This window comes from Bombina bombina, chromosome 3 (assembly GCF_027579735.1).
Source record: "Bombina bombina isolate aBomBom1 chromosome 3, aBomBom1.pri, whole genome shotgun sequence".
NCBI classification, from domain to species: domain Eukaryota; kingdom Metazoa; phylum Chordata; class Amphibia; order Anura; family Bombinatoridae; genus Bombina; species Bombina bombina.
This window is the reverse complement of record NC_069501.1, coordinates 738,540,090-738,555,360: the sequence shown is the minus strand read 5'-3', so window position 1 is coordinate 738,555,360 and position 15,271 is coordinate 738,540,090. Positions and strand designations below refer to the sequence as shown.

The following is a 15,271-nucleotide window of genomic DNA, read 5'->3' as shown; positions in this document are numbered from 1 at the left end:
CAATACATGGAGAGAACATTCGAAAATTAAAATTGTATTACCTTATCTCTTCTATACCCCACTGGAAGTGTAATTTCTTCTGCTGGCTGTGTTTACACAGCTTGGCCTTAAGGGCAAAAACTTTCAGGATAGGTAGGGATACCACAGGCTAAAACAACTATTGCAAATGCCAATATAAGGGTAATGGAAATACCTTTAAACACTTTAATACACTCCAGCAGGTAACGTGAAGTATTGGGAACAAATTAAAGGGGATACATTTTTTTTTTAGCAAACTGTCCCTTTAAGTTTAATTTGGACTTTACTTTCCCTTTAATTTTACCACAATTAGAAGTATATAAAACTGAAATTCTTAATAAAAAATACATCCAATTCAGCTAAGCTTGGAATGTTGTGAGACTGTAAGAACTTGTGAGGATAATTAATTTCTAAAATTGCACATTAAACAGGGTTACAATCATCAATATGTTTTGAAACCTAATATAATAATGCATTAAAACAATAAAAGTTAAGAATTTTACTTTAAATCTTTTGATTACACCTAAGTGTTAAACACAAACAAAAAAAACCTGTGCACAAAATGTCTGATTTTTAAAATCCAGGGAAAACAAGACAGCTAAACATATCTATGTCAGCTCTAGATATTCTGTGATTCTTGCAGTAACTGGCATATCACACCTACAAAGGATGAGGAGGGCAGAAAGTACATATAAGAAAAGCAGGTTCATTTTTGCTTTATTGTTTAACCATCTACAGAAAGCAGTGCATTGTCTATCAGCTGTCTTTACCCGTGGTGGTCCTTTGCTGTGCATGTGCAGCGTAAGTGCTCATTTTGGGTACATCAATGGTTACTGGCAGAAACGTGCCTAGGGAAAAAACTAATTTTATGGCATATACTAAATTTAAATACATAAACTTCAAGTTGTAATTTTATTATTATGGCAACTGATATATCAATTATACCTGTGCATATTTTTATTAACAATTTTCAATACACAATTTTTCCATCATGCTAAGAAGTAAGCTACCAGGTATGGTTTTTGTTGCCTGAGTAGTCTGTACTTCAGTTGTAGAGATGGGTGAATGTGCAATTCAATTGATCTATGGACATTTGTTTTGGACAATCGAATGTTGATAGGAATGGAAATCCATTAAAATTTGGTAATCGAATGTTATTTTTGGTTTTCAAATGTTATTTTTATTTTCTGATGTTCATAATTAGATTCGATTTAACAAACACTATTAAAAAGTTCAATAGTTCATATGGTAGGAATTTAGTAAATTGATAAATACAAATATATCTATATTTTTTATTTCGAATATTGCATTTAAAGAGAAATACTATTAAAAATATATTGAATATTTGAATATTCATAGAAACATAGAAACATAGATATTGACGGCAGATAAGAGCCATAGGCCCAGCAAGTCTGCCCGACCTTACCTAACAGTATAAACTTATCTAGTTCGTAGGATAGCCCTATGCTTGTCCCATGCATTTTTAAAGTCCCCCACAGTGTTTGTTGCTACTACCTCTTGAGGAAGTTTATTCCATAAATCAATCACTCTTTCTGTAAAGAAGTTCTTCCTCAAATTACTCCTGAATTTACTACCCTTTAGCTTGAGCTCATGACCCCTTGTTCTTGAATTTTCCATTTTATGTAAAATACCCACAGCCTCAGTTTTACTAAACCCTTTAATGTACTTGAAAGTTGCTATCATATCACCTCTTTCCCTTCTCTCCTCTAAGCTATACATATTTAGGTCAATGAGCCTATCCTGGTAAGTTTTATTTTTTATTTTTTATTCGATTTATAAAAATTTGAATAGAATATTAAATTTAAAGATAGCATTAAAAATTACCATTATATTAAACTAATGTTATAACGTTGTACAAACATTCGAAATTTGAAACGAACGAATAAATGTGTTAAAATTTGTTTCATTTTTTTGAATGTTGCAAAACAATCAATATTCATCAATATTCAGTTGCTACAAAAATTAATCAAAGTTTTAGCCTAAAATATTGAAATTTTATTTAAGGGACATTAAAGCCAATTTTCTTTGTTTCATTTAAAAGATCTCATTTTTAGTTTTTGTATATTTAAAAGAATAAATCTTTATACATTTTTTTTTAATATTTGTGGAAATGTCTCCCTGTCCATCGAAAAAAATATAAGTAAGCCGCTATAATTAGCCTTGCTAAAAACATGTTAGTTTCAACATTAGTTTAGAAAACCTGAACACGTTTCTAAAATGTAAAATACTTCTTGTTTAAATATTATTTTTCATGTGCATGGTAGAAATTATTTGAGTTTAATGTCCCTATAAAATGTATTGAATATGTTACAACATGGTATAGTGCTACTACGTACTAATCTCATGATTGATTAAACAGTCTTAGAAATAGAAAGTCAAGTGAATATCAACAAGCAATGATTTAAAGCTGAAAACATACTTAAACCAAAGATTGCTTGGATACAATGGAGTAGAGAGCTAAACTAGCGGGATGAAGGTTTAGAGTCAAATTACACAAGTTAGCTGTATGGATGCCGCCATATAGCTAAACCGCAAATGCTAATGAATATGAAGACATACAGTTAAACTACAAAACTAGCACTATAAAAAGCATATAGCTAAACTGCAAATGCTAATGAATATGAAGACATACAGTTAAACTACAAAACTAGCACTATAAAAAGCATATAGCTAAACTGCAAATGCTAATGAATATGAAGACATACAGTTAAACTACAAAACTAGCACTATAAAAAGCATATAGCTAAACTGCAAATGCTAATGAATATGAAGACATACAGTTAAACTACAAAACTAGCACTTTAAAAAGTATATAGCTAAATGAAACAAGCCAAGTATACGTTTTGCAGTAGACTTTTCAAGAAGTATGAAAGTGTGGAAGCAGCTAAGTAATGATGTGAATGAGACCACCATGCAACTATATTTACCCAGCACTCTCTTTGGTTTCACAATTAGGGGTCCCTTTATATGTGGAACCGGACCAGTTGTGGGGTTTGCTGTTAGAACAAAATGTTAATTGTTTAAGGAAACTGCAATGAAATTAAAACAACATCTAGTAGATTTGACACAAGATTGTGTTTCACATTTTGGAATATTTAAATTGACAGGTAAATGAAAATACAAAAAATGACCTTTTACAAAGTAGCTCCACTGAATCTGTACAAACATTGTTTCTCTGGATTAATCATTTAATTATTTTTCCACAAACTGTTCCATAAACCATAGTAAGAAAAAAAAATGCCCATCAAGTACATTAAATAATAATGTCTTTCTCAGAAGTTTTAATCTTTCATCTGTACCTGTAAATCTAACCATGAGTATAACACACATGGCACGCACATGCTTCCTTATTCCATCCTTGGCCACACAATCATATTCTCTGGGGACATTTCTGTAGATATTGCTAGGTTGGAATTCTGGGAAATATTGATATTCCCAAAGAAAATGAAGAAATAAACTTTTGATTTCTTTTGGCTCTAACACTTTGCAGCATTGTGTGGAAAGTTTTGCTTATTATTTTACATGATGTGCCCATTGATTTCAAAAACATAACAGTATCACAAAACAAACCAGACATATTTTTAGCTGTATTTGCACTTTTTCCATTTTTTAAAAAAAAACAGAGCCCAAAAAACAAAACCTGAATACAATTATACAGATAGCACTTGAAATACAATTAGTTTACATGTATTGCTGAGTTATATAAAAATAAGGTTTTTCTTCAGGAAAACCTAATGCACTAATTTATTAAAGGGGGGGGGGGGGGGGGGTTGTGAATGATGTTGACAAAAATGTGGATGAGAAATACATGTTATGTAAACATTTTATTCATATCTTAAGGAAGAAAATTAAGACTGCAGAATATTTCATTATCCAGTTATCCTGTCAAAAAACAAATCCTCATACAGAAAATTCAGCTTTCAGTAAAAGTATTTTTAGCCAAAGTTTAGGATACAAAAAAAAAAAGTAATATTATCTGCTGTAAATCATTAGTAATCACTGATACATTCATCCCTTACAAACTATCTGCACCGGGAGTCACTGAGAAATGAAATCCATGGTAGTTTACAGGACAGTGGTGCACCATTGTTTAACTACCCCTGGACACTGCACTCATGTCTCCATTTCCTGTCATTAACCACCAACATGACATGAATCATAAATTTTACTCTGCCGTTTGTAGAAAACAGCAAACAACTGAAAGAATTAAACATATGCATTATTATTTTTTATATCCTAAATTAAGTAAAACATAAAATGATTACCTAATCTAGTTAGTGGCTTTTCAGGGCTGGAAGATATTATTGGTTGAGAAGAGGAGAGAGCACTTTCTGGTTGGGCTGGAAGTAGAAAAATAATAATTTAAATTTTCTTTTCACAATTAACCTTTAACATAATTCCAAAAATAAACATAATGGAAGATGACAGAAATGATTTAAGTACACTGCCATCCAAATTATTCTGGGCCAGATTACGAGTGTTGTGCTATTGTTAGTGCGAGGAGCATAAACGTGATCAAGAGATTGCAGTGTTTTTTACACTCTAATCAATATTACAAGTGTTGAGCTGCTTAAATTACCACAAAATTTGTTTGCGTGAACTTGCGTTAATTTACGCTACCCATATTTTCTATGGGCGACTTTAAGCGGCAATGTGCACTCGTATTACAAGTTGAAATTAAATGCAATCGCTTGAACACAATCGCATTCAATGCCCAACATTTTTACAGGACATGAAAGAGAGTAAAAAAGTTGTACTAAACTACACTTATTAACCCCTTAATGACCACAGCACTTTTCCATTTTCTGTCCGTTTGGGACCAAGGCTATTTTTACATTTTTGCGGTGTTTGTGTTTAGCTGTAATTTTCCTCTTACTCATTTACTGTACCCACACATATTATATACCGTTTTTCTTGCCATTAAATGGACTTTCTAAAGATACCATTATTTTCATCATATCTTATAATTTACTATCAAAAATAATTATAAAATATGAGGAAAAAATGGAAAAAAAACACACTTTTTCTAACTTAGACCCCCAAAATCTGTTACAGATTTACAACCACCAAAAAACACCCATGGTAAATAGTTTCTAAATTTTGTCCTGAGTTTAGAAATACACAATGTTTACATGTTCTTTGCTTTTTTTGCAAGTTATAGGGCCATAAATACAAGTAGCCCTTTGCTATTTCCAAACCATTTTTTTTCAAAATTAGCGCTAGTTACATTAGAACACTAATATCTTTCAGGAATCCCCGAATATCCCTTGACATCTATATATTTTTTTTTTAGTAGACATCCCAACGTATTGATCTAGGCCAATTTTTGTATTTTTCATGCCACCATTTCACCGCCAAATGCGATCAAATACAAAAAATCGTTCACTTTTTCACAAATTTTTTCACAAACTTTCGGTTTCTCAGTGAAATTATGGCATAAATTGTTGTAAATTCTTCTTTGGGGTCATTTTATCTTTAGTGTAGTGTAGTAGACAACCCCAAGTGTTGATCTAGGCCCATTTTGGTATATTTAATGCCACCATTTCACCGCCAAATGCGATCAAATTAAAAAAAAACGTTAAATTTTTAACAATTTTAGGTTTCTCACTGAAATCATTTACAAACAGCTTGTGCAATTATGGCACAAATGGTTGTAAATGCTTCTCTGGGACCCCCTTTGTTCAGAAATAGCAGACATATATGGCTTTGGCATTGCTCTTTGGTAATTAGAAGGCCACTAAAAGGGCAGTTAGCTCTTTTGCGGCCCAAAGCCCTAACCTAAAAATAAAACCCACCCAATACACCCTTAAAAAATCCTAACACTAACCCCCTGAAGATCGACTTACTGTTCTGAAGATCCGACATCCATCCTCAAGGAAGCGGCAGAAGTCTTCATCCAACCGGGCCGAAGTCCTCAACGAAGCCGGGAGAAGTCTTCATCCAAGCCGGGCGAAGTGGTCCTCCAGACGGGCAGAAGTCTTCATCCAGACGGCATCTTCTATCTTCATCCATCTGACGCGGAGCGGCTCCATCTTCAAGAAATCCGACGTGGAGCATCCTCTTCATCCGGAGTCTTCTTACTGAATGATGGTTCCTTTAAATTACGTCATTCAAGATGGCGTCCCTTAGATTCCGATTGGCTGATATAATTCTATCATCCAATCGGAATTAAGGTAGAAAAAATCCTATTGGCTGATGCAATCAGCCAATAGGATTGAACTTCAATCCTATTGGCTGATCCAATCAGCCAATAGGATTGAGCTGGCATTCTATTGGCTGATTGGAACAGCCAATAGAATGTCAGCTCAATCCTATTGGCTGATTGCCTCAGCCAATAGGATTTTTTCAACCTTAATTCCGATTGGCTGATCGAATTCTATCAGCCAATCAGAATCTAAGGGATGCCATCTTGGATGACGTCACTTAAAGGAACCTTCATTCAGTAAGAAGACTCCAGATGAAGAGGATGCTGCGCGTCAGATGTATTGAAGATGGAGCCGCTCCGCGTCGGATGGATGAAGATAGAAGATGCCGTCTGGATGAAGACTTCTGCCCATCTGGAGGACCACTTCGCCCGGCTTGGATGAAGACTTCTCCTGGCTTCATTGAGGACTTCGGCCCGGTTGGATGAAGACTTCTGCCGCTTCCTTGAGGATGGATGTCGGATCTTCAGAACAGTAAGTCGATCTTCAGGGGTTAGTGTTAGGTTTTTTTAAGGGTGTATTGGGTGGGTTTTATTTTTAGGTTAGGGCTTTGGGCCGCAAAAGAGCTAACTGCCCTTTCAAGGGCAATGCCCATCCAAATGCCCTTTTCAGGGCAATGGGGAGCTTAGGTTTTTTAAGTTAGGATTTTATTTGGGGGGTTGGTTGTGTGGGTGGTGGGTTTTACTGTTGTGGGGGTTGTTTGTATTTTTTTTTACAGGTAAAAGAGCTGATTACTTTGGGGCAATGCCCCGCAAAAGGCCTTTTTAAGGGCTATTGGAAGTTTAGTTTAAGCTAGGTTTTTTTTTATTGGGGGTGGGTTTATTTTGATAGGGCTCTTAGATTAGGTGTAATTAGTTTAAATATCTTGTAATTTGTTTATTATTTTCTGTAATTTAGTGTTTTTTTTGTACTTTAGCTAATTTAATTTAATTTATTTAATTGTATTTAATGTAGGCAATTTATTTAATTATAGTGTAGTGTTAGGTGTTAGTGTAACTTAGGTTAGGTTTTATTCTACAGGTACTTTTGTATTCATTTTACCTAGGTAGTTATTAAATAGTTAATAACTATTTAGTAACTATTCTAACTAGTTAAAATGAACTTGCCTGTAAAATAAAAATAAACCCTAAGCTAGATACAATGTAGCTATTAGGTAAGTAATTAGTTTTAAATAGGAATTATTTAGTTAATGATAGTAATTTTATTTTGATTTATTTAAATTATATTTAAGTTAGGGGGTGTTAGGGTTAGGGTTAGACTTAGGTTTAGGGGTTAATAAATTAAATATAGTGGCGGCGACGTTGGGGATGGCAGATTAGGGGTTAATAAGTATAATGTAGGTGGCGGCGATGTCGGGCGGCAGATTAGGGGTGTTTAGACTCGGGGTACATATTACGGTGTTAGGTGTAAACATAAATTTTATTCTCCCATAGGAATCAATGGGATATCGGGCAGCAGTTAACATGAGCTTTCGCTGTTTCAGACTCCCATTGATTCCTATGGCATTCACCGCCTCCAGGGCGGCAGATTGAAAACCAGGTATGCTGGGCCGGAATAGTGGCAAGCGTACCTGGTAGGTATTTGTTAACTAGCAAAAGTAGTCAGATAGTGCCGAATTTGCATTTGGAACATCTGTAGTAACGTAAGCATTGATCTGTGTCGGACTGAGACCGGCGGATCGTATGTTACTTCACAAATTTCTACTTTTGCCAGTCTGTAGGCTTTGATAACTAAGGGGAATCAGGCTCGCCACAAATACGCTGCGGAATTCCCGCATATTTGCGGTTGACGGCTAAATAAGTAGATGCCACTGTCTGGGAAGCATGTGACAAAGCACAATTTTTACACAAAACCAAGAATCTTTAATGTCCCTTTAAATTATGAAAGTCCAACATAAAGGGGTGCAACATAGCATAATGTTGTTGCGAGATGCTATGTGGCGCCTCTTTCTTTATGTTTGACTTTCAGAATTCATCCCTTGTGCCTCTGTAATTTGAAGTGGAGCGACCTGGCATTTTAAAGAAAGACATGTTTGAGCTTTTTTTTTTTTTTAGTTGAATATTGTCCTTGCCATTTGATATATGCTTGGAGTAGGAAAAATAATTGATGTTCTTACAAGTGAGATAAACTTGTTTGTATAATGTACTATGTATTGTTGGAAAATTAATTAAAAAGATTTTAAAATAAAGAGAGACATTGTCTCCTTTTTTATATACCAACATTATATTTTTTATGGTGCACATTTATCGGTGCTTTGAACTTTTATATATTGTGATTTGCAATTTATTGTATTTGTGGTGGTGTGACCCATTTAATTATTTTGTAATATTCTTAATTAGCTTTAACATATTTCCATCTAAACATCTTTCATGCTTTTTTTTTTCTTTATTGTATCATATTCCCACTGCTAATATACAAACATCCAAATCTGACAGATTTTTTTTCATACAACTAAGTTTGAAGAAATGCAATTAAGGTTAAGAAAACGTCTTAACACAGCTAGTGGACCACTTTTCAAATTTAAATTAATTCTCTTGGATAAAGGCTAAGATTTGACGATGTTCTTATTCCATGACAATGCAAGGTCTTTAAAGGCTGGGTAAGCAGAAATGCATTGATGCATTATCAGCAACTTGTAAAATAATTATACATCTTCATGAACATTATGACAGTTATGCATTACTAAGGAAAACTCTAGAAATACACATCAATAAAAAGAACCTGCAGATCATGTAGAAAATCAATTTCTAAAAATAAACCTGCAAGCTAGATTTATTTGCCATGTGTCGAACTTGGCTGTGATATTATTGGACTCTTTGATGAAAGAAGTTTGGAAAACCCATCAAGTGCTGTTGTACAGAAAAATGTAAGCTAAATCCCAGGGATTCTCAGCATGGGTGTGGGGACTCTTGGTGTGTGACAAACTCATACCAGATAGTTCCCAAAATATTATAATAAAGGAAAATGATAAAAGTGATAACATGAAGAAATATGTACTGCATTTAAATGCAATATTAATAAAAACAATGAAACTATTTTTTAGTATAAGAATCTAATTAAAAACACAGTATTAGCCAAAGGACCATATAACTCAAATGTAACGATGCAAAATAAAGAAAACAAGACAATAATTCAGGGACAAACAACCCCATGCTATTTAAGATTTCTAGGAAGCAGAATTTTTGTTAAATAGAATAGAAATGTATATCTTATGCACTTAAAGGTTGTCATAGACAAAAAATATAAATACATTTAACATTTTACAAAGAGATGCTTGGTTGTATGATCTCATGGATACAATTTGGCTATGTATTTTTCCTATAAACTTCATCATGGGAAAGGTCACAAAGGTTGAGTTTTTCTCTCATCTGGGCCAATTAAAAATAACTTGATAATTTAGTCTCACAGTTGTATTTATAACAAACATATTAGGAAAAATGAGTAAGCATAAAAAATGGATCAACAATAATTCGAATGACTATGAAAAGAATCACTATAAGCAACATTAATGGCGTTTCTGTGGCATGCCCATATAAAATGTGCACATTAGCTGTGCTTTATAGTAATACAGTGGAGTGTCTATTTACCAGTAGTTTCCCTTGGATGTTCCAAGGTGCGGAACGTATCCATTGGCTTTTTTGTGGATTCAGCTGGCATATTTGGTTCTCTGACTAACACTGCAAGCAAATATCAGATATTAAGACATTTAATATAAAAAACCAGCCTGCCAAGATTGAACTCTGTGCATGTTCTTATGTGAGTAGGTGTGTGTGTAATTGAAATCTCAGTGGAGTGGAATATGATCCAGATGGAATGCTTTGGTAAATATAAAAAAGTAGATCAAACAAACACACACACCTATCTATCTATCTATCTATCTATCTATCTATCTATCTATCAATGTATCTATGTATCTATCTATCTATCTATCTATATATCGATCTATTCCCAGACACCAGAAATGATAGTAGCTCAGGTCTAATACACATGAGCTGCTTAGACTTTATTACCCAATGGTGTTGTCTGTAATTGCTCATCAGGAGATTCACTTGACACATTAGGTACAGGGATATAGGGGCGAGTGACTGTTGGAAAGAGGAGATATGATTCTTAAGTTAAAGATTACACATTTAATAAAGGCAGCAATTAAAAATGTATAATAAAAATAAAGCATTTAACAGTAATCACTGTGTACATTATCCAATTTGGTTATTATTACACTCTACATAAGACCAACATAACTAATAAAGATAATGTGAAGGCTGAGCCCACATACACATAAACTTAGATTTATGGAACCTTAGCAGAAGCACAATACTACATACTTTAAACCAAAGAAAAGATTTACAACTAAGAAATGCATGGGGTTAAGTAACACATCTCCACAAATCAAACCCCTGGGAAGAGTCACTGCAATATAGTACAATAAAATAAATAACAGCAGCTGTTTGCAAAATAAAACATATTGATTTTTACATAGATAAAAACTAAAAAACTGCAAAGATAATAATATCTTTAAATTGCTTACCCATTTAATACAACAAAATATCATGGGGTATACTGTTTTTAAACAGTAAAGTAATCATATCATGTCTCAATTACCTCTTTTCTAAAGTAATTAGATCCAATTTGGGAAACTCTCCTCTTAGTTTAAATCCTTAAACCTCCTTATTAATTTTGCAGCCATTCTTATAACCTTTTCTAGATATACAATATCCTTTTTAATAATCCTTCCCCAAAACTTTGCTCTAGAAAACATGCATGATGTAGTGGAATCTGCACTAAGGACAGACAGGTATATACAAAAAAAAGATCAAATTCTGTTTGGTCTACAGCTTAGGAAAAGCCCATTAAAGAATACAGAATAATTATATATTTTTTGATTTGCACATCAGCATGTTGAAAAAGACTATAGGACTATGTCCAAGTAGCAAAGCCACTAGACATCTACATTTATATAAACATATGGAAATATATCTGGATGAAACAACGGAAAGTGTTTTTTGACTGTGTATTACTGCACTTAATGCCAATGAAAATGCAAAAAATAGAACATGGAGTTACAAAAATATAATTCATGGTGACATGTTTTTTTGTAAGAAATTTAGATTTTCATTTGAAACAAAAGAGTTATTGAATGGGTAAAATGATTTCAGCTTGATTTGATTGTGGCCACATTGGAATGTTATGATACTTTTGTTTCATGGAAAGACATTGGTAATTGTAAGCCTTGTTGTTATTGGAAATATAACAGTTGATTTTATTCTCTCTCATATACACAGAAACTTCTGTTGCCCCTTCCTACTATCTTTAAATACCTTTTTGTGGTATCACTCCAGTTCATAAAAGCCAAAACAGAACCATCCATTTTGCAATGGATTTTTTTTACAGGATCCTTATCTAGAATCAGCTCATTTAAAGGGATATTAAGGTCATATGCTATATGCAAAGTGTATATCTGCAATTTAGCACAACACTGAAAAGCATTGCAAAAGAAATAAGGTATTGATCACAATCCTTAAGAAAAAAACATATCAAATTATTAATCTACAAAACTTCCCATATATTTTAATTTTGTAGAAAAATGATTAGATAACATTTTCTAAATGTGATCAACCCTTTTTTGAATGCAGATCGATGCAATGTTGTGCTTATTTGCAGATATGCGGTATGCAAATGTCCTATCACCTTAATGCCCCTTTAAATGAGGTCTACAGATGTACAACTTGATTCTGTTTAGCTTATCTCATTTGCTTTGGCCAGTCAAATAAAGAAACAAATGAGCTCCTGCACTGATCAAGCAATAACTGTGGAAATTATTGCATAACCAGTGTTCTGGATCCTGCAGGATGAATTACAGCCTCTTTGGGGCAGTAAAAATAACATCATTCTCAGAGTTACATTACAGGATAAGCTGGCAAAGTAAGAATGAATTACAGTTTTGAGTTTAAACCCCAGCCGCATCTAAGATTAAGTGAAGAGGTATATCTTTTCTATTATAAATAATAAAAAAAAAACTTCAAAATCAAATATGAAGTCACTAATGATTCTAAAACTAAACTTGCTGCCTAAATTCACTTTAAAACAGCTAATAATAATATTTGCATAATTCTTCAATTACAAAAATGAATGCACATGCTCACAGTATGATCATTTCAGAGAAGCTACACTGATATGCCTACAAAATCACTACTGTGCATGCCACTAATTATCATTATGTATTTATTAAGGCTTCAGATCTATCTTAAATGTAATGTGAATAAGTTCAGCCATTTAGGTTGTAGTTGTGTCTAAACATCTCTCGGTGTACTATGGCCTACAAAAGATCCACCATTTAAACACTGTGCAGCCATAATGCATGTCTGTTTACCAAAACTAAATACTTATAAATGAAAAACAGTTATCATGTCACCCTAATAAACAAGGACAACAATCATATCAGTATTTGATCTGGTAAGATATATATGTAAACATTGCATGCAGATACTAGTGACTATTTTTACATATGATTTATACAATAAAAATAAAAAATCAACCGGGCTAGAAAAGAGAGGCTTCCTATAATGTATATCCTTTTCATTTGGGCAGAAAAGTTATCTAATTATGTAGACGTAGCAGTTATAGCCTATGAGTCATAATGACCCACCCATCAGTACAAGTCTGTTCTGTCTTATTTTTAGATTCAATGTTATGTAATTACCAGGTTTATTCTGAGACTGTTGATGGCTAGTATATGCTTTAGAGACAGAATAAACATACTGAGGCTCTAATGAATCTGAAAGAAAAGGGAAAGAAAACATCAAAATATTACTTGGTCCCTAGGAATATTATCAGCAATCGATAATGGTTGATCTGGTTCGATGAAGCCACAAGCAACGTTGAAAAGGCTGGAAAAGGAAAATGGGGTGGAAGCTCACAGAGCTAATAGATGGTGACATAACTGGTTCATGTACCATTTCTGCAAGTACAATGAATAGAAGTCATGTAAAGATGAAAAGATTGTGATGTTGTGGAATGTATCATATGAATCTGAGTAAATGACAAAGTTCAGCGATGACTTCCTATGAAGAGAAATAGCTTTGTTTAAATAACCATCCTGCTTAAAGAGATGGGAAGAAGTCACAGAGGAAAGATTACCCATGGTTGCTCTGACCCATTCTAGGGTACCAGTTGATAAATCTGTAGTGAAAGGTTCAGCAACAGGTTCACGTGTTACCTCTACAGGAAAATTGAAATTGAAAACAGAAATTTATAGTATAAAAAAGAAATTTGCTCATTAAACACCAAATGGATTTTCTTTTACAAACATTCAGTTAATATATTTAATGAATCACATTATAAGATATAAAATGAAAAATGATTATGCTATATACAAAGCATATATACACATACAATAGAAAGGTTATGATGATAATGAACAGTATATATGGATCAACAAAAAACAGAACTTCCAATGTATTATTTGTAGGATGACAATATAAAAATATAAAAAAGTTTTTTTTAAAAAAACATTAATATTTTAAGACAAAAAAAACTAAAAATGGTAAAATGGTTTCTTTCAAAGGAAAAAAGTAATAAAATATTTAAATATTTTACCTGGTTTGATGTCTTCATCATCAGGTTCTTCCGATGTTTTTGGTGTTGGAGGAGGTTCTGTCACTTTGACAACTGGAATAAATAAAAATATTTTTATTTTATTGAATGTAAAAACTCAATGATAATTTGATAAATAATGATCACATCATGCAGTTCACTTAAGAATTGAAATTAATCAAATGTCAAAAAAAAACTGTCTAGATAGAAAATATTTGCCCTCAGCTCAAACATTTCTCCTAGCACATACTGCACACCACCATTAACATAAAATGATATCTCCTGCACACAATCAAATCACACACAACTGACTCTCTTAATAGACGCATTTCACGCCATCATACAAAAATAACACTATAACAGGTTTTCATTTTATCTATCATAATAGAGATTTCTAAGATTATCTTTCGGCTGGACTTTATTCTCTGTGTTTCATTTTTATTTTCACTATCACTGACTCTTTCAGAAAACTGAGATTGTTCATGGATCACCCTAAACACTAGCATCCCCTATTTCAAATGAGGACTTCTGTTATAAGTGGGCTGAAGAGATTATTAAGTTAAGTGAATTCCTGGTGCTATGATTGTCTTGTAATTGCCATTCTATAATGTCTATATTATAGGCTATCAACGAGTCTACCACAGGTAGAGTTCTCTAGGGCATAGATCCACATTACTTTTTTAGCATAAATATTGTTTAGGATATTATATTTATTTTTTTCTTAAAATCACAAATTGAATAATCTTTGTAATTTGCTAATCACCCACCCCTATCCCTCCATGTTTTTATAACAGCCAAGTGCATTGTAAAATTATTATTGCTCATGATTATTATGAAATTTGTTTCAATGGGCCTTGGCATGACTGCTAGAAATCCTATTAATAATAGGAACTGAAGGAGCATTCATATAGCAACCAAGCATGCTGGAGACTAGTTGCAATAAAATGTATATACAAAGCTTGCAGCCTGTTTTGTTGCCCTTTATATTCAGTGTGCATCTGTTAGTAAAACAATGGGTAATGACAAGTGTAAAAGAAGAAAAAAGCAGCTTTTGTTTCACTAATTGGAATGAGTAGGTTTTTTGGACCATTAAAATATGGTAATCAGCTATGAGCAATTTATGGCAATCTATGCTAATTCATAACTAATATGTCAGCCCATTCATTTTTGCTTTAGAACTATAGCAAACATTTTAATGAATGAAAGATACAAATTCATGACTCACTGGAATAACCAGTTGAAGGTGGAAAAATACAGCACATTTTATATGTCACATAGCTGAAAGTGATTAAAGACATTCTATAATTATACCAGGACAGCACTCGAATTATCGAGTACTAATGTTTTAAATATAAAGGGATATTAAACAGTATTAAACAGTATAAGACCGCAATATAAAATTTTTCATTATGTGTAGTTAAAAAAAACCTGCAAAA

General features: G+C 33.0%; 1 protein-coding gene across 1 annotated transcript in view; it reads right to left on the bottom strand.

The window, feature by feature from the left end:
• The window catches only part of ABI3BP (ABI family member 3 binding protein), a 533,245-nt gene that overhangs the window by 240,086 nt on the left and 277,888 nt on the right, over positions 1 to 15,271 (bottom strand). The window contains exons 9-16 of the mRNA XM_053707567.1: positions 13,839 to 13,910; positions 13,380 to 13,460; positions 12,943 to 13,017; positions 10,253 to 10,327; positions 9,830 to 9,919; positions 4,305 to 4,379; positions 2,967 to 3,035; positions 789 to 866 (exon numbers count right to left, since the gene is read on the bottom strand). Of these exons, the coding sequence (XP_053563542.1) occupies positions 789 to 866; positions 2,967 to 3,035; positions 4,305 to 4,379; positions 9,830 to 9,919; positions 10,253 to 10,327; positions 12,943 to 13,017; positions 13,380 to 13,460; positions 13,839 to 13,910 (615 nt within the window). The remainder of the gene's footprint in view (positions 1 to 788; positions 867 to 2,966; positions 3,036 to 4,304; positions 4,380 to 9,829; positions 9,920 to 10,252; positions 10,328 to 12,942; positions 13,018 to 13,379; positions 13,461 to 13,838; positions 13,911 to 15,271) is intronic.